The 21,068-nt window shown below is 37.8% G+C and overlaps 1 protein-coding gene across 2 annotated transcripts in view; it reads left to right on the plus strand.

The window, feature by feature from the left end:
- Positions 1-17,137, plus strand: part of Plppr5 (phospholipid phosphatase related 5) — a 115,766-nt gene extending 98,629 nt beyond the window's left edge. For both annotated transcript variants that reach the window (XM_028890172.2, XM_028890171.2), the window contains exon 6: positions 14,219-17,137. In XM_028890172.2, coding sequence (XP_028746005.1) covers positions 14,219-14,251 — 33 coding nt within the window. In that variant the 3' untranslated portion in view covers positions 14,252-17,137. The remainder of the gene's footprint in view (positions 1-14,218) is intronic.
- The last annotated feature ends 3,931 nt before the right edge of the window (positions 17,138-21,068 follow it).

Genomic DNA, 21,068 nt, shown 5'->3' on the forward strand with positions numbered 1-21,068 from the left:
GGATATCCCTCATGCTGGAAGCTTGGTAACTATGCATAGAACCCATTCAGCACTTTGCTAGAATGTCTAAGAAATACTGTTCACTGGCCTCACACACAGGCAGAAGGAAAAGACACATTTGTTTTCAAATATATGCATTTTTTCATGAGGTCTACTCCATTTCTCCCACGTTCTCTGTCAATGAGAAAGTGCTTCATAAACTGTCATCATGCAATTAGTGCACAGGAGACATGCTCTGAATCTCAGTGCACACAGATCAGGCAGCATGCAAACTCCAGCTGTGCTGTCTTGATGGAAGAGGTACTGAGGGTTAGGCTGGGCTGAGTCTGTGCACAGATAATGTTTTACACAGCAGGTCCAGGCCTCAGTGTGTGTCCCTGTGAGCAAGAAGTCAAGTATTTTACAAAAACTGTTCTTGCAACTTCTATGAACCAGATAGGGGGATGTTTCCTAAATGTTGCTGCTGTTCTTTGCAACTGTGATTAGTTAAACGATTACTCAAGGGCCAGCTCACAGTTTCTCTCCAGCCCTGTGCCCACATATTTTAATGTGTTTTTTTTTTTAGTTTAAATTAAAAATATAATTGCATCATTTCCCCCTTTCCTTTCTTTCCTTCAGCTCTCCAGTGTACTCATTCCTTGCTTTTTTTTTTCTCAAATTCATATGTCTTTAGGTTTTCTTCTCATCCCTACCTCTCCCCTACTGGTCTCTCCTATCTGCCCACTCACCATTCACCTCCCTTCCCTCAGACAGTTTTTCACTCTGCCTTATCACATGTAGAATAAAACTTCCCGAGAGATAATCATAAGCTACACTTGACCATAGAGAAAGCAAATGTTTTCTCTTTGAATAAATAGAAGTTGATGTGTAGTGTAGGGTGCATTGTTAGCACACTTTAAGGTTCATGGGGTCAGTAGGGCACTGCTAAGCATATCTCCCAGCATAGCACAGGTGCCAACATGGTTTGTTCTATTTATGGAAAATGGTAATCTTGGTGAGGGATCCCATGTGTTCAATGTGATCAGATTAGTCCTGTGTGTCATATTCATTCCTCAGTCTCCCACTCCTGCACTTTCTAGAATCCCCATTACATCCCCCTTTCAATTTCATGTCCTCTTTTAAAAATTATTTTAGAAAAAAAAATCACTGTGTCCAATTAGTGCTTCCTCTATGTGCATGGTTGTGAATCATCCATGGGGCATGGCTAACTTACTAGTGAGCACCCCATAAAGAAAAGTGATTCTCTTTCCCTCAACATCAATCAGTTTCAAGCACCCTAAACCTCCAAAATGTTTATTTTTAACACACTTTACAATAGATCTTTTTTTTATTTTGATGGACCTGTTGTATTTTACCATTGTAATAATAATAATAATAATAATAATAATAATAATAATAACAATAATAATAATAGAATTTGTTGAGTTTCACAGGTACCAAGCATGATTCCAAGTGTTTTGTGACTAACAAAGAACTCTCACACTGGACTCTGATGAGCTATTTTCCACAGATGAATCATTCATTTCATAAAATGCAATAAATGTTCAAACTTACTTAGCTTTGAGAGAACCTATGACCCTTCCTCACAAGTGATGGTATTTCACAACATGAAAAGCTTCCTTCCCCTGGTCCCTTATTTCTTACTTCTTATCACTCTTCTACACACTAGAACACTCCTGCCCAGGCATACTTTCATTTCACCTATACTCTAAAATTTCTTCACCCTAAATTCATCCTTTTTCTGCTAATGGCTTGTTTATAGTGTCTTGGATTCCACATATACTTCAGATTTAAAAGATTTGAATCTAGAATCCACATACGAAAGAGAACATACAGTTTTCATTTTGAGGGGCCTGGGCCACTTTACCCAGTACATTTTTTTTCCCTTCAAAGTTAATGACTTTAGATTTTTTTTATAGTTGAATAATATGTGAAACTGGGTCTCATGTAACCCAGGCTGGCCTCAAATTTGCCATGTAGCCTAGGATAGCCTTGGAATCCTGATCCTCCTACCTCATCTAAGTTTTGGTATTGCAGGTGTCCCCCACCACACTTGACTCAAAAGAAATGTTTTGTATATAAAACCTTGTGTATGTGCACAGAGAAGGCAGTTATTCAAAAACACCACACAAGATATTCACCTCTAGTATCTGGAGAGGAGTGTAAGTGTGGTGAGGGGAAGGGAGGGAAGAGAGAGAAAGACAGAGACAAAGAGAGATACACAGAGACACAGAGACAGGCAGTCAGAAGAGAGGCAGAGGCAGAGACAGAAGAGAACAAATACAATAATGCACAAACGTGAAGAGAAAATGAGACCGTGAAGCAAGGCATATGTCCATTCTCGGGCCTTTTCTTTCCTTTCTGTTTTCCCTCTTCTCTTTTCTGACTCTAGTTCTTCCCCTTCTCTCTGTCTCTCTGTCTCTGTCTCTGTTTTTCTCCCTTCACTTCCTCCCTCGTTCTCTCTATAATCAGATACTATGCTGTTCATGAATAAATGCCCAACTAGAGATCATTACAGTTTTAAAATATCTCATTTTCTTAAGCTGATTTCTAGAAGATTCTGCTTATGTTTCCTCATTAAACCCATTAACTGATAAGTTCAGACTGACCAAAAGTCCTTAGGAAAAATGAAAATCTCTCCAGGATATTTTATGTCTCCGTGCTATTCCCTTGAGATCTACACGATCCTTTTGAAAGTGCTTTCTTTATTTCTTCTGTGCCAAATTAAACACAGAAATCTTGCTTTTAGCTCCCATGTATTCCCTTCAGGGTTCAGATTCCCTATCAGTCCAGGGTCTGTGGCTTTTGCATATGCAGGTGTCTTACCTTTGTGGGCTGCCTTAAAGTTCCTACTGTCTCATTCCCAGGGAATCAGCTCCCTTCAGATACCACACCTCCTTTCTCCCAGACTCATCCTGTTTGCTTCCTCCTTCAAGGCTCATTTCCAGCAGAACTGGCAGTATTGTTAGCTTCGGGATGTTTCCAGAAACTTAAAACACTATTAATTTCCCCTGGGAATCCAAGAATCAAGGATCTGTGTTTTCTTCTAGGAAATGGTGATGCAACAATTTATAATTCTACTGTCTTTTGCCTTCTATTTTAGGAAGACTAAAGAAGGCCTTGGTATCATAATAGTTTGTTATCAAAGAGAATTACAGCAATATGTTAGGAATTTTTATCAGATATAGCATAAATAGATCCATGCTGAGGAAAATCCTTCCCTACTCCAAATTTTATTCTTGATTCACGCCCGATGAAGGAACCCTTTTTAAATGGAATGAGTGTCCCCAAACTGAGTGGGTAACTACTTCCATTCAAAACAATAAATACAAGTAAAACAATCAGCTGGCAAGTTGGCTAAGTGGTTAAGACACTGTCTGCTCTTGCAGAAGACCCAGGTTTGGTTCTCACTACCCACTTAGCAACTCACAACTGTCTGTAACTCCAGACATTCTCCCAAGATAAGACACAATCTTTTTGATTCTTTGGGTAGCAGGCACACATGTGGTATACATACATAGATATAGAAAAAAACACTGAAACACATAAATAAAAACCAATATTTAAAATTAACCAAGTAGATCAAAAGCAAGAGAAACAACTGCCTTCAAGTACTCCACCAGCCCTATGGAGTAGAAGTTAAGCTGCACAGAACAATGCTATGTAGTGGATCAACCAACACTGAATGAAACTATATGAAAATAAAGCCCTCTTCCTGAGACGCCCATGGTCTGAATCTCCGCACACCTTCTTTTCAAATAAGCACAGAGAACTGCATCTTGCAGCTCTTTCACTCAGAAGTTGAAGATCCCAAAAGGGAAATGTTTAGATTGTTCATGAATCCTTTCTCACACATTTTAGGAAATTTAACTGAGCTAAATATGTGTTACTTCATGTGGGAATAGTCAAGGCACAAACTTAGATCCATTAATGTGACTTTGTGACCCACATGAGAGACAGTGTGTGTCTTTTATTGCCTGGGAAGGGGATGGGAGGGAGAGGGAGCAAAGATGAAAGAATTAGTAACGTTCTTGCTCCACAAGCATGAGGGCCGAGTTTGGATCTCTGGCTTGCACATAAAAGTCAGGTGCTGTCATGTGTGTCTATAACCCCGGTGCTGGGAAACAGGCAGCCATTTTAGACATTTGGGGTTCTCTACTTTTAGGGGGCAACTCTGTCTACAAACAAAGGATTGGAAAAGCCATTCAGTGTTGACCTTTGGCTTCTGCACATGTTAAGTGTCCACTGACCTGCACATACAAATGCACATATCTGCTCAAGCATTGCACAATTCCCCTCCCCAACACTTCATAAGAAATTGGATTATATTTATTGTCCATAGTATCTCCTTCCCACAGTACAGGAAATGAAAAAGAACACGTGGAATGAAAGATAAACTATAACCTGTAGGATTAGAAAGCAGTGAAGGCACACAGGTGGTGGCATGGCAGGATCAAAACCAACATTAGAAATCATAAAGAAGGAGGGCAATCCATGCTGAGCAAAGTAAGAACACATAGATTAAGATCAGCTATAGACAGAGCTGGGGTGGTGGCTCAGTAATTAAAGGGGATGCTGCTCTTAGAGCAGGCGCCCAAGGTCTAGTCCCAGCATCAGGGTTAGGAGGCTTAGGGCTGTCTGAAACCCAGCTCCAGGGTATCTTACAGCTCTGACCTTTTCAGGTACCTGCTCGTGTGCACAAACTCATATATAGTTACACACACACACACACACACACACACACACACACACACACACACACACCCCACATATAAATACACACATTTTTCTTTGTATAGATGTGTGTGTGTGTGTGTGTGTGTGTGTGTTGTCCAGAATAAAGCAGGATTTATTAGATTGGAAATAGGTGGTCCTATAATGGCTGTCTGCATATTGGAGATCCAAAGAAAGATAGACAGAGCCAGTTCTAAATAGATACTTTCTTTTCTTCAAGTGATAAGAATCAATCAAAGGAAAAGAATTTACTCTTGCCAACAAGAAAGTGAAAGTCCTGGCAGGAATAGTTTATAGATAGACTCCCTTATATAGTTATGATAAATGGTTTTTCACAAACCTGTGCCTATCAATGAAACTGGTCATGTAAATGCAAAACCTGATTAGTGAAACGGTCAGCTGAATGAAAAGTGGTGAGCAGCATCAATGGTTCTGGAAGTCTCCAGATGTCACTGAGTATGTACCCTTATGGATGGAATGCTCCATGCTTAATACCATGGGAACTGCAAAAGTAAATGATATGGCTTCTAAGAGAACTCCTAATGGCCAAGGAGGCCTGTGCACTGACCTTTCCATTGTCTTGGCAGCAGATTATAGAATGACAGGAATCAAGGAATAATATGAGCTGAAATTTATTCAGAATGGTGTGTGTGTGTGTGTGTGTGTGTGTGTGTGTGTGTGTGTGTAAAGAGAGCTAGTTGGGCTTGAAGACCAGTTCCTCTGTACTTCAAACCTGGGATTTCTTGTGTGGTTTCTTGCCAAGACAAATATGATTATACACTGCAGTGCTTCCTATGAGAAATTCCTTTGAAGTTTCAGGATGTTGTCATGAGTAACTGGCCATCTACTTAAGAGTCAATTGCTTTTCTATAAAGCAAATCTTTGTTTCATGTAGCTGCTGAATGGTATGCAATGTTCTATAGGACCACGAAAGACAACTTTGGTAATGATTAGATGTTGCAGTAGTTAGTGGGAGTAAAACAATTTACACTTTAGGCACTTAAGGCAAGTTTTGAGCATGTAGGAAAACTTTAAAAAAAATTACATCCTATTCTCATGTATTTTATTTTACTTTAAAAAGAAAATGGAAACAAATAAATTGCAGCAGGCATCTACTCCTGGGCTGATCTTGTTTATTTGTGTTGATTTTCTTTCCTTCCTTCCTTCCTTCCTTCCTTTCTTTCTTTCCTTCCTTCTTTCTTTCTCTCTCTTCCTTCCTTTATTTCTTTTGTTCTTTTATGTATGTTTGTTAGCCTTTTTCTGTTGTTAATTTGAGCTAAACATGTATAGATATAGGTAGATAGATATAGGTAGGTAGGTAGACAGACAGACATATAGACAGACAAGCAGGCAGATGGATAGAGTGAACATGAAGTTAGGTGGGTGGGGAGGTGAGGAAGATGTGGAAGGACTTGGGGGAGGGGAAACATGATTGAAATATTTTGTTTGAAAAAAACTTTTAAAAAACAAGAAAAAGCAAAGATAATTGCAGCAGCTATTAACATCCTTTGGATTAACTCTATACTGGATACAAAAATGTCCTGAGTCATGGTTTCCAATTATTGCTTTTGCTTTTCATGTCTGTGCATTCAGGATTTATTTTTCCACACAATAGATGAATCATCCAAGGTAAAGAATAATAGGCAGGCCTTTTTTCCAGTTATCCAGCAGCCTTTTATAAAAGCATCTTTCTGAGAATTACTTGTAGCTTAGCTGGATATGATTCACTCAGCCATTAGTTAAGGTGAGAATAAGCAATGGTGGAATAGTGGATGAAAATCTTATTTCAGCAGCACGTGCTTTTGTACACAGGGAGGTGTTCAGAGGTGTCCACACTTTCTCCTCAGTCTGGAGCATCTAAGAACTATGAAAACTTTCTGCAGAGAAAATATATTTTAAAAAACTACAACGAGGGGAATAAACAGTAAACCAAGTCCACTGTCTTATGAAACCCTTTGTTTTTTAATTTATTATTTTAGGTAAAGAAGCAGTCAAAAAGCAAAAGTCATTAATTTGACTATCTTGTTTAAAAATTGAAATGCAGGGCTGAGGTTGTAGTTTACTAGTCTATTGTCTACTGTGCTTGAGACCCTGAGCTGGATACCAGATATGAAAAAAAAAAAAAGAAATAAAAAGAAGAGAGGAGAGGAGAGAGCAAAGAGGAGAGGTGGAGGGAGAGAGATGCTGGGAAGAGAAGGGATGGAGGAAAGAAAAGAGAAAAAGATGGAGAAAGTGTTCAGACAAATGAAACAAAAAGATGAGCAGGAAGTGCCCATATCTAATCATAATTACTTGACTATCTCTCTCTCTCTCTCTCTCTCTCTCTCTCTCTCTCTCTCTCTCTCTCCCTCTCTCTCTCTCTCTGTGTGTGTGTGTGTGTGTGTATGACTGGTTGTGTAGGTGTGTACACATATAAATGAGCACATGCATGTCTACATATGGGTATGGAAGGCAGAAGTTGGTGTCTAGTGTTGTCCTCTATTGTTCTTCACCTTGATTTCTGACATGGTCTGTCACTGACCCTGAATCCTATCAATTCAGCTACACCAGCTGGCCAATGAACCCGCATCTTTCCCCATGGCACCAGGTAAAGATATACCTGTATGCCCAGCTTTTTCCTTTGGTATTTAGAATTCAGACTCAGGTCCCCATGTTTGTATGGCTGGGGCTTTGCTGACTGAGCTATCTCCTTAAGCCCCTAAAAACATTTTCTTAAAGTAGATCTCAAGACCGTGTGAGAAAGTCATGTGTGGTGCTACATCTCTGTACCTTAGAACTTTGAATGAGGCAAGGAAACCAAGCTGCCTACATAGTGACTATGAGGTTAACCCAGGCTGCATAATGAGAGCCTGTCTCACAAAATAAAAACAAAAATCTTGGGGTTGTGTATATAGGTTTTACTACAAGTAGGTTTATACTGAATAATATCTTGGATATTATTTGAGTTTGCTCACATCTGATACCATTGATATGGTTATAAATCAATAAATAAAGCAATCATATCATCAAACTTAACAGTAAAAGCTAATCTTCTGTGAAAGATTAACAGGTATTTCAAGTTAGGCAGAGAACCTCAATACATAACATGTCACTTCAGTTTCTACAAGAAAACATTGGAATATATCTTATTGCCATTACAATAGAGACACAGTGAGAGTAATATGCCCAGGGTCACAAAACTGACCATAATACAAAATGATATTTTTCATTTTTGTGGAAATATGTTCTACAGTTATCATTTCAGAAATGAAATTCAAGATTACTGTACTACACAATAATATGAAAGTATGTGGAGAAATTATAATCTGTATAAATTATGGAAGCATCATCATAGACAGGCATAAAAGATTCTTCAAGTTTCCCTCAGTTACTAACAATACTAAGGTAGACATAAATATATGTCCTTGTAAGATCAAGGAATGATTTCAGTTCATAGGAATAGAAACACTGAATCAGGAGTAAATGTTTTTGGTTTAATTCATATATCCATGTATCTAAACAGAGGAAATATTGTTCTCAAGACTCTTCATCTGCCTCATAGACCATAAACAAACAAGGTAGCTCATTTTAAATGTTATTTGATTATTTTCTGATAAATTTATTTTATATTTCCCTTCTGTATCTAAAACAATTAGATGTTCAATTATGATTAAAATTTGATAAAAAAACAAATTCTAGACATTATTATCTTGCTTTTGGACAAATCATGGCTTTTAGCCCTGTTTTTAAAATTAAATTAAGGTACAATGAGAAATCATCTATATCCTATAAAATTCTCCTTGTGTGTGGGAATGTTTGCATGTGTGCAGGTGTATAGGCCAGTGTGCACATGTGCATATGTCTGGGGAGGCCAGAGTCAACCATTCTCCTCCTTTGATGTCATCTACCTTGTATTTGACACAGGAGCCCTCACCACCATGGCGCTGACAGAGTAAGTCAGGCTGGCTAGCCAGCGAGCCCCAGGGTTCTCTGCCTCTCTCTGATTGTCCAGCACTAGGGTTACAAATGTGTGCCACCACACGTGGCATTTTTGAAGTGGGTTGTGCAGAGGGAACTTCAGCCTTCAATCTTGTGTAGTAAGCACTTTATGGATGGAAATATCTTCATATTTCCTAAAATTCTCAATGTTACGAGTTCTGTCCAAAGTAGGATTTCATGTAACCATCAAGAATATTAACCTACAGAATTTTCAGTCCGTCCAGAATGGCCCCCTTTTACTAGGCAGCCTACCTCCAATACCTACCCTTGGCAACCACTGACCCACTTTCTGCCCCTGTCCTTTTGCCTTTCTCAGGGTGTCAGAAACAGGCTGACATAGTGTTCAGGCTTTTGAGTCTGGCTCTGTTTGGATGGGTCAGTAGGCTTTGCACCCTTCCTTTTATTGATGACAGTTGTCCTGTTTTGTGACTGTATCACAGTTTTTTTTTTCCATCAGCTGACTGAAGGGCCTTTGGGTTGAATGTCACTGAAGGAAGTTATGAATGCAGCTGATATAAATATTAATGTACATGTTTTTTAAAATGAAAAAAACATTTTCTCATTCATAAATTACACACACACACACATACACATACACACACACACACACACACACATACACACACACACACACACACACACACACCACCTACCTGGAAAAGGAATTTCCAAAGTGAGCCATCTGGATTTTAACTGACTAGTGCATTTTTGTGGAAACAGGCAAGATTCTGGGTATTAATCAACAACTGATTTTAAGGGAGTTTATTATGCACCTGCTCCTTTGTCTGTGTCTTTGGATTCTTCTTTGTTGGGGATTGCCATGTGCTTATGTAGCCAATCGAAAGCAATTTTTAAGGTTAAAAAGGAACTAAACAAATAAGACTGCAGTTAGGTTAAATTAACATGAAAGAAGCATGAGAACAACTTAGGGACATGTTTTAGTTACTAAGAATGTCAATGTGATTTCTATTATGGTTGCAGTAAATGAAACTTGAATAAATACCAAGTCAAAAGCCCATAGTGTATTCCTCAGGCCTTTTGAGTTTCTGGTATAGCGATGAAGGAGATAGTTTTGTAAGTGGACACAGAGGGCAGTGTGACAGCTGTGGTAGATGAGAATGTGAGGAGAAACCCAACTTCCCTTCACAGCATCACCTAAGCAGAGACTGGAGAGCCATTGGCTGAGAGCTGAAGTAAGAATATAGGGGTAAGAGGCTTGGGGAAGATGTTAAGCATAGTTGGATCATCGTGGGGTCCAGATGAGTGGGGAGAAAAATAGAACCTACAGCTGGAGTGGAGGTAGGAATTAGCAGTCAAGAAATGTCCACATAGTCAAACTTTGCAGTCAGATGAGGGAACATAGGAGTCTACATTCATAAACATGATAGGTTTCTGGGAACATAGCTGGGAATATAGACTAAAGGTGTGATTGATAGGAAAGTGCTGAGCCTTAGGAAGGACATGAAACTTAGAGGACAAAGTATTTGGATACCTACACCCTCCAAGGGCCAATTTCTTTTTATAGCACTTTCAAAACTGGCAAATTTCTGGGCCACAAGCCCAGGGATTCTGCAGTACTAGGCACTGGCTTAGATCTGGAGATGGGGACAATTCACATCAGGCTTCCCAGGCGATTTGGATATGAAACCAGAACTTGGCCTCCATGCACATGGGTTAGATGATCTGGTGCAGCAGCTCTCAATATGGGTTGTGCTCTAGGATTAACCAAAGCCTCTCTGCATTCTGGTGGCTGTGTGAGGCCTTGGATCAATTAAATCCAAGGCACCAGGGTTGTGCCTGTGTTTAGTCAAACTCCAGCATGAAGCCCAGGATGAGCCCAGGGTATCTAAAGATCTGGACAGGGAGCTGCAGCTTCTCTGGCTACTTGGGTTTGGATTCCTAAGCTCTGTAGCTAAAGCCCCAGCAGAGTCTAGACCCAAATTTGTTTAATTAATTTGTCAAAGGAAGCCTCCCACAGATCCCTTCTTCCTAGGCAGAGAGGATTCTTTCAGAAAGTAGCTTTTGCAAAAAGGAAATTCTTGAATGGAAAGAAAACTCTGAATTAATACAAAACTCTGCACTAAACCAAAACCACTATGTAGAGAGAAACTGTCCCCAAAAGTCCTCCACTCCAGTGAAGCTGATGTCTGAGCTTTTATTTTTCCCTATTATCAGTTTCTTTAAACAAAATAACTGCTTACTTTGAATTTTACCACTAGTTCCACAACCCAAGTCTGAATTTCTCTAATAATTTCTTCATTAGATTTAAAATCATTTCTCTTTACTAAATGATCTCACTCCTTTCACATGACACATTCGTGGGGATCAGAGAACACATTCTCATTTTAGGGTGCTACTTTTGTTGTTTATCTTGTTTGGACTTTTTGTTTCTTCAGAAAGAGTCTCTGTCACACAGGCTGATCTTGAGTTCACTATGTAGCAACATCTACCCTTGAACCCTGTAGCCTATCCTTTCGCGGGGACCAGGCATTTTCTTTTCCTTCTTCTGTCCATGCTCCCTGTCTCACAGCAGACAATGAATGAAATAGGGAAGCACACAGCAAGATGAAGGACGGCAGTGCTTTTGATTATGACATGTAATCTAACTTTCCCTGGCAAGACGTAGACAGCATTCATGTAACAGTGGACTTGCTGGTCAATTTCATAGTAGGTCTGTGATTCCTTATTCAGAATCCCTAGTGCCAGATTTTTACAGGATGTTAAATATTTTGTATTTTAGAAATCTGTGTCTTCTGTTGCACAAGTAACCATGAGAGGGGGTGACTTTGTAATCGAAGACTGTTGCTTATGAACCAAAAAAAAAAAAAAAAAAAAAAAACAAAACAAACAAACAAACAAACAAAAAACCAAAAAACAAACAAACACAAAAAAACCACAGAGCATAAATTGTCTTGTACCATTTGTTATGTGTTTGCCATCAGATGATTTTTGTATTCTTCTTGTAAGAAACATTTGAATTTTCAAGTTGCTTTAGATATTACAGTTGCACACTTTCTAAGTTGTAATTGTGGACTTTATGATGAAATAACAAATGATGAATTTTATTTATAAACTACCAACTAATTATTTTTTAATTCTCTTTTTTCTTTCCTTATTTTTCACTTTAATTCTCAAAATTCTTATCTCATTGCTTTAAATATTATCAACCACAAATAAATGATAGATAAACCACAAATAGATGGGCAAAGAAAGATTTAAAATTAATAAAAATCCATTCAAGTAAGTATATCTGTGTTTTGTAGATGAGACAGCTGGATTTTTAATGGTCAAACTGCTTGGCAATTTCCCATTGTGGTGGAGTCCACATTTAAACACTCGTTATTCAACCTATCTGCCTGCAGAGTTTACTGTTCCATTCAGCTTCCTCACCAAGAGGGCAAATATCTAAGTAAAAAAAATCGGAATACAAATATCCTATTTGATGTTAAAAACTTAAGCTGACTCTGAAATTTATTATTAAGAGATGAGGTCTTTTCTGCCATCTTGGAAAAGTGAACTTTACTTATTTCCCCCTACTAAATGATCTCACTCATTTACAAACTATTTGGAAGAAATAGTCACATGACACGTTAGCAGGGGTCATGGAGCACACTGTCCCTTTAGGATGCTTTTATAAACCTTTTACAAACTCATTGTGTGTGATCTAACAATAGCAACCCAGAACTCTGAAGCAACAAGTACTTTCCCTGAAGCCAAGAAGTTAATATTTAAATCATATGTAAAACACGTCTTGTAGGTGTTCCAAAACCAATGTTCTGAAGATGATCAAGAAGAAACTTCACAGGGAAGGTCCTTTAAAGACTGCCTTGCCAGGCTCTTCGACTGGATAATGGGGATTAGCCACTGCGAACACCTCCAATTAAGGCAATAAACGTATGTGCGCATTAGCGCACTGGTGTTGGAGCTGTGTTGCAAAGCTAGAGCAAAAACAGAGAACTATGTCCTTCTGCGCAGGTGTCCTGCACAACCCCAAGGGATTTGCACTCACCCCTTAGCTTGTCTGCTGTTATTATTGGTTCATTTTTTTCCTCAATAGAAATGTAGCATTTTTTAAAAATTGAAATAGCCCTTAATATTTTTAAAAATATTTGTTTTCTGAAGTATTTTGTTTCGGAATACTTTTCTGGAGTATTCTTTTGCCCTTTTTCTGATTATCAAGAAAGGGATTTGGTGAGTGGCAGATCTTGTCAAATAGTAAGCCACCACTAAATTTTGGTGTCCTAAATAAATGAAACTTAACTTACATGACATGCTGATTATGTTGCACAGTATAATCTGTATAGAGAAATAAATAGTAAAATGGAGATTTTCACTTAGAATTTGAAGCATTGAAATTGGACTGGAGAGACATCTCAGTGGTTAAGAGCAGTTGCTCTCTAGTGGAGACACTAAATTCCCAGTACCTATGTCTGGCAGCTCTGATGTGTAGAATACAAAAATTGGGCTTAAATTTTCTAAATTTCAGGATCTGAAATGACCTTTAAGACATACAGCGATGTTTCTCTAGGGGATACCTGCACTCAAGGACAAGCCTCAGTCTTTTGCCTGCTGGTGTGATGTGGACTAGAAAGAATACTTGCTAATGAATATTTAGCAAATTCTATTCTCCATCTACTTGGGTTTAATCTCTGTCGTAGTAACACCTAAGTCTGTATCTGTGTAACTCTGAACACAACTGCTATGAACAGCACTCTGAATGGCCAGTGTGATGAAAGAGCCCGTTTTGTCAGGTTGCTGTGATACACGATAAGGAGATGGCCCTTCATGCTAGATCTTAATATAATCCCACATGGGTCAGGATTAATCATATACTGTCCAATTCTTACTACAAGATCTCAGCATCTATGACATGCATATTACATGCCTGAATCTGTTTCAACATTAGCCATTCTAAAAGTTTATTTTTCTATAATTGATGGCTTTTTAAAGAAAGAGAAGCTAAAAGGGTTTGGTGACTGTAAATAATTCTGTGGTTTGAGGAGCTAGAAACAACACAACAGACCCAGATTTTGGTATGGAGTCTGAATTCGTGCATCAAAAAAATGAAGCATTTAAGTAGATCTCTGTCAACGAATGAATGCTATTTCAGTCTGAGCATTTGCCCACCTCACCCTACACCATCTGTCTCACAGGGAGCAATTAGTCTGAAACTACAGCATGCACATTCAAATTCCATTAACAGTGAACAGAATATTAATGCATCTGGTATTGCCATTTTTATCTACTCAGATTTGAGTGTTAATTTTGAACAAAGCAGGTATAACATTTTAATCTAGTCAGTTAATGAAGAACACTGAATAAAAGATATAATTAGCTAACATTATGTAACAGTACAGAGCCGTGAGTTTAACAACACTCTGTGTTTTGGCAACATGCATGTGGGCCACAAATCTATTTTAAGTTAATTTGTTGTCAAAAATGCTAAATACTTTATGGAATCAGTTTCCCCAGGACTCTGACTCTAGAATCCCTTTTTCTTTTCCAGAACCACATCACTGCCTTTGCGGAAGTCACATGATATTGAAGCAGACGGTTTTTCCCTGCACTGGACGTCATCCCTTTCCAGCACTCATTCATAAGAACATTTATTTGATTACACAGGAAATTTATAAAGTTGTCTGAGAATTTTTATAAATTTAAAACTCAATAGCACCCTCTCTGCCCTCTCCCGCCCCACTAGACTGTGAGCTCCTCAAGAGCAGGACCATGGCTTTCTTTTCTGTATCCCCAACACCTACCAAAAAGCCTAGCACAAAGTGTGGGTGTTCAGTAAAATCATGATGATAAAATGAACAAATTAATTCTTAAATAAAATGGTTGCTTTAGTTTCTCACAAGAATCTCTGTGACTATGTGAAAAGAAACCTCAATGTGGGCTATATTTGTATAAAAGAAACCCTCTATTTTGGGCTAGTTAAGCCTTTTTAATTTTTCATATATCTATTCAACAGTACAGCATATTTAATTTGAAGTTAATTTTGAAAGTCATGGGGGCTTTTTATTATGCAGCATGACATTATTTCCATTCTAACAGATTTCAGTGTGTGAAATCACTTTACTTTTAGAAAGTATGTCCTATACTAAATTGTTTGCTCATTATATTATGCTATATTTCACTTAAAATACCATTCATACTACACATTCTAAGACTGGTGCTTCTGCTTTTAAAGGGGAAATTGCCAATTTTTACTGTCACTGAGTAATGTATCATAATTAAAATTATTTATTTGGACTTTTTCTTTGATAGTTGTGGTTTAATGGTTGAGTTACAGTTTTTGAATGCAGGCAATATTTAGAATAGATTAAGGTAAATCCAGCCATGATGATACCTTATTATTGAGTAACTTTCCATCATTAACAGTGTCTCAAGAATGGCAACAGTCCATTCTTAATCTTTCTTACTGGTCAAGAATCCAAATAATTTAAATGAGAAAGAACTACACCTTAGCATACTATTATGTAGATGCTAGAAATATGATTAATGTATTTTTGTAATTGTCTAATACTTTAATTAAAATATATTTATATTTATTTTGTCATTTAATCCTCACAGCAATCCTGTATAAATATTGAAAGATGGATTTATTTACACTTGAGAGAAATGAAGCCAATATGATAACATGACCAATCTCATACCAACAGTCAAGAAGAGAGTTAAATCCGAAATTCAGATTTACCCTGAACTTGCATCCTTTCCCCTCAAATATGCCACAGCTGCCTCAACATTCATGACACTGAGGCCATTATGAGGTCATTAGAGTCCGGAGAAACTACCTATGTTTTTTTAAAAAAAAATTAAGAAATGCCAAAATAGAGTTACAGAAGGTCTGCAGTATTTTAAACGTTTACCGTTTACCTTATGTGAATGAACATAAAACATATTTTTCAAATACAGAGCTATCTAGGGTTCTATTTATAATTCTATTCAGAAATAATGAAGTTCCAGTGACTGGGTGTAAGGATCTTTGAGAAGTCCACCTCAGCTGCCATTCAGGAAAGAGGCCAAGGGACCAATTTTACAGTAACCATGTGGAATTAAAGATGAGAAGAATCACCAAAATGTAAGGAGGATGAAGTAATGAGTCACTTTGCAATCTCTAAAGCTAACCGAAGATGCTTTGACTTATATGCATAAATTGATTTAAAAAAAAATCCTTTCTAGTCTTAAGAGAGTTGAAAGTAAACATTTAATTTACTCTCTTTATTTCAACAGAATTCAGCAAATAATTAAAACCAAAGATGTGTCTATTGCTTACAAATGGATTTCATTTGTCCAATTCCAATCCTGCAAGAATCAAAACACTTCTACTAAAAGCCAAATAAGGAAATTCCCTTTTCTAAAATTGACACACCTATGGCAATTCAATTCTTTGGAAATTTAGAACAAACTTTGCATATCTTGACCCTTTTTTAAGACACTGTTTCAGAAAGCATTAGCAATGGGCAATTTGCTTCCTAGGACTGGAATAAAGGGTATGAGCAAAATAAAATAGAGGGTATCAAGCAGAGGCAGGGTGGCTGGTTGGGCTTGTACAATTGTTTAATTCTACTGGTTCTACACCCACTTTAGAAGGACCCAAGAAGGAATTGTTTTCCCCTTGGTAGCCTTAACATTATATCAGGATGTCAAAGTTAGAAATGAAGTTTTGCACCTTCCTAAACCCTTACAGTATAAAAGAGTTACGAATTTAACAGAAAAAAAAAAAAAAAAAAAAAAAAACAGGATCAGAGTGAAATCGCTTCTAATATTTAAGCATTAGAGACCCAAGGTTGTGCAATTATGAAGTATAGCAAAAAATAAAGATGCATGGGAATAAACTAAACCCAGCAGAGACTACTTAACCATGATGCTATTACTGAGAATAATGGAAAACACATTTAAGAAAATGTTTAAACAATGGCAGGAGCTGGAGTTCAGCAGTACAGCACTTGCCTAGCATGCATGAGCCCTGGGTTTGATCCCCAGGACCTGCAAAAGAAAGCACTAATATCAGTATATAAATATGTACATACATAGTCTAGTAAAAGCAGGCAATCACATACCTTTCTGATAGACACTTCCATTTTTATTCTACTTCCTTGGGGCCCAGGTCAGTGTACATTGTTCAAGCTGAAAACTTCAGTAGTCTCTGTTTGCATGGCAGAAATTCTGCACAAGTCTTATCCGATGCCTAAGGGATCTTAAAAGGCTCTTTTATGTTAAAAGAGAGGTGAATCTTCTTTGACAGACTTTGTCTATTCAACTTCTAACTGGGCCTCTCTTTTTCTCAGGATCTATCCTAGCCAAATATCTCGGTTACATTTACCATAGTTTCCTTTGTGAAAGAACAGTGGGGGAGGAAATAATTCTCTGCTGTGTATTGTATTTTTCAAATAAAAATTTTAAAATTAAATTAAAAAATAAATTTCTTTTTCCTCATGGATTGGTCTTTATTGGAGTAGAGGAATAAAGAATGATTGCTAATGTGCACAGAGTTAAGAGTTACCATATTGGCTGGAGAGTGTTTAAAAATGTCCCATATTGGCCATTTTGATACCTTCTAGGTCAGGAAAATGGGACCTACACTCCAAGAATCATCCTGGGATCTTGACAAGCTCTGTAGCTACAACTCACAAACTTCTGGAAACTACTTTGTATGGTCAGAAGATTTCCTGTGTCCTGGACCACTGGCAGTCGGGATAAATCTCTCCCACTTGTGTCCACCAAAGAAACACACAGAGGCTTATACTAATTATAAGTGCATAGCCATGGCTCAAGCTTTTTGCTAGCTAGGTCTTAAATCTTAAATTAGCCTATAACTATTCATCTACATATTGCCACATGTTCTGTGGCTTTACCTGCATCCCATTACAACTTTGGACACCAAACATGCATTGCAATTATAGCCAGTCTTCTTCCTGTAAATGACAAGGAAGCAAATGTCCCTAAGAAGCAAATGTCCCTTCATCCTGTCTCTACAGGCATCATCTAGTTAACTCTGATTGTGCTCTAAGAGGTTGTTGCCCTCAACATGTGACAAATGGTTCTGTTCGTACACCGAAAATATGAATCTCACAATTTGCCTTTTTTTTTGTGAATGCTATAAATTATCATTATTTAAAAAATACAAATCAAGGCATTTTTATTCCAGATTACAAGTGACTACATCTCAAACTAAGGAAAAGAAGACTGTTTAAATCTTTCTCTTCTGTCACTTTCAATTTAGATTACAATTCTTTTTTAGTCTAATGAATCCACAGGATATACTTGACTGATGATGAAATATGTTTCCTTAAACCATGATTCTTGTGACTCATAGGGTCTTAATTATAAATTCAGACTGCCATCCTTCACATGTGTTAACTGAAGAGTTTCAAACAAGAAAACACAGGTGAGTGAGCACACTGGCACCTCAGATGAGAATCAAATCCATGGCATTCTTTAGAAAGGCGATATTGAACACAGCTTTCCACAATACAAACACATTTGCATTTCATTCTTATTTATAAAATTGTCATTAGTTGAAAACTGGCAGTGTTTTTATTTCTCTTGAGAAGAAAAATTAAGTGTATTTTGATTGAATTGTTTTTTAAATAAAGAAAAATTCCAAACTACAAGAAACTTTTCATTTTAACCATGTTTCCTTGGAGATATTGATCCTGGTGAACAGAGTCCAGCCTTCATTCATCCAGCAGTTTACATAGAACCATTGAGGTTCTATGTGTCAAATGATTTACATGTATTGACTAAATGATAGTTAAAAGGCATACATAACTTTTCTCATGTACCTGAAAGTTATGAGACCATATGCTGGTCTTAGATGGCTTAGGAATCTGATGTCTTCTCTATATAGTTCATATAACTTTATCAGGGAACTGAAGAGCCTCAGCAGGTTGGCTTGAGAAAGCAGAAGCTTGGTGAGTGCTGGCACAGTGCCACTTGCCCATCTCATTCAGTTGACTAAAATATGTCCCAGAGCCAGACCAGTTTCAAGAAGGAACTTATAATGAGGTGGGTGCAGAGATGGGTGAGGAATGGGTTCTTGTTATATATTAAATTTGCCACAAAATTCTAAAAATTCAAGTATTAAATCCAAATCTTCCTAGTTTGAATTCCTCACCTTTTTTTTGAGGACTCTGTCTGTTCAACACAGAGATTCCACAAATTACAATGAAAAAAAAAAAAAGCAAGCTCTGGTAACTGAACCTCTGATAACTGATAACTCCACCAGGTAACAGTTACATCCACAAATGGTCAGACTCCTCAGAGAACTTTCTTTCTAGTACTTAAAGTATCAGCAAACTTGATGAATCTTTTATTTAGATGTAAAGATTTTACATCATTTCTTGTATTCAATAATAAAGATGAAGACATGATTTTATACCTAAAGACAAAAATACGACTATGGTATGAGTGCTTGGCCTGTAGCTCAATGGCAAGTGTGCTTACCTAGCATGCAAAAGGTACGGTTAGTGACTCTGACCTTAAATAAAAAAATAAATAGATAGATAGATAGATAGATGATAGATAGATAAACAGGGTATGATATAATGTATTGATTGTGTATGTCTTTGGATTGTATGTGCCTGTAAACCTGCTTGATTTTTAGAGTTCTGACTTTCAGAAATTTAAGTCACTGTAATTTAAACAATATCACTCCCACCACAATGCTATTCAAGTTGTGACATAAATGACAAATGATGCTACCAGCCCTCGGCCCTCCAGGTACTAGGGGCATACAGGACTAGTGTCGTGGTTAGTTTACCAATGTGATAAAATGCCCCCATGAGGCAATTTAAGGGGAAAGGGGCTTCTTTTTTGGCCTACAGTTCTGTAGGGGTATAATCCATCATGGGGTAGGGAGATGTGGAGCAGCAGGGACAGCCTGGTGGTAAGAGCAAGAAACTGGAGAGTCACATTGTATCCATATTTATACAGCAGAGTACAAAAAATAATTGGTAGTGATCAAATGATTTTTCTCCATCAAAGGGTCTTATGTATCATATATATTATATGTTTATGAGGTATATTTTTACAAATATATATATGTATACACACATATGTGTATATACACATATATATGGCATATATGCACACACATATATAGTGATATTTTATTTGTACTAAAATGTGATTTGTGTGTTAATAAATAAAGTTGTCCGGGGGTCAGAGCTATTAGAGCCATAACAAAAGCTGGGCAGTGGTGGTGCATGCCTTTAATCCCAGCACTTGGTAGGCAGAGCTAGGTAGATCTCTGTGTGTTCAAGGATACAGCCATCATTGGAGACACACACCTTTAATCTCAATACCAACCATAGAAGACCTGGAGGTCTGTACAAACAGGCAGTGATGAGGCGGTCATGTAGTTGGGTTTACAACCAATGAGAAGGCAGAACATAAAGTTTATATAAAGACAAAAACACAGGAAATGAGGTCTCTTGGCTGAAGAGGCTAGCTGCAGCAGACGGGTAAGGCTCTTAGCGCTGATCTCTTGGCCTTCTTCTTCGCATTGGTTCTGTGTTTCTTATTTAATAAGACAGTTGGATAAATCTACACACATATGTTCTTGTTCAGGAAATTCTCTCCCTCAAAATTAAGACATAGCCCCCTCACATTAATAAATATAATCAAGCCTGTCTTCCACAGGCATGCCTGAAGACCCATCTCCCAGGTGATGACACGTATTTTGTCAAGCTGAATATTAATCCTAACCATCTCAGCCAGTGACCAATCACATCACTTCTTTCAGACTGGTAGCTAAGCATTTGTTATTCTGGTCACATACTAAGAATAAAAAGGAAATTTGTGGAATCTTTATCTCTTGGGAGTGATAGATCCTCATGACAATTTACAGAGTACACAATTTAAAAGAGATTTGACCAAGGAGGATGAAAATAAGCCAAGATAAGCAAAGACAGCTCTGCAAATGAAGTTACAATGGGACATGGGACGAGACACAAGACATCTAAGTGACCATGGGGATATCAATGGTGGAGCACCGTCCAAAAAATTTAAAAACTGCCCACTGCACTAAGAAGGCTCAACAAGGATGACTGGACTGCTACTCACATCACCAGTGAGGCTACCTGGAAAACAGGACCCCAAGAAAGACATGGGGATCACCCAATGACGGAGAAATGGATGAGATCTACATGAACAGCCTGGACATGAGTGGGAGCAATGAATGGCGAGGGTCGAGGGAAAGAGAGCGGGAGATCCCACCTGGATCAAGAACAGAGAGGGAGAACAAGGAATAGGAGACCATGGTAAATGAAGACCACATGAGAAAGGAAGAAACAAAGTGCTCTAGAGGCCCACAGAAATCCACAAAGATACCCCCACAAAAGACTGCTGGC

This window comes from Peromyscus leucopus, chromosome 6 (genome assembly GCF_004664715.2).
Source record: "Peromyscus leucopus breed LL Stock chromosome 6, UCI_PerLeu_2.1, whole genome shotgun sequence".
Lineage (NCBI taxonomy): Eukaryota > Metazoa > Chordata > Mammalia > Rodentia > Cricetidae > Peromyscus > Peromyscus leucopus.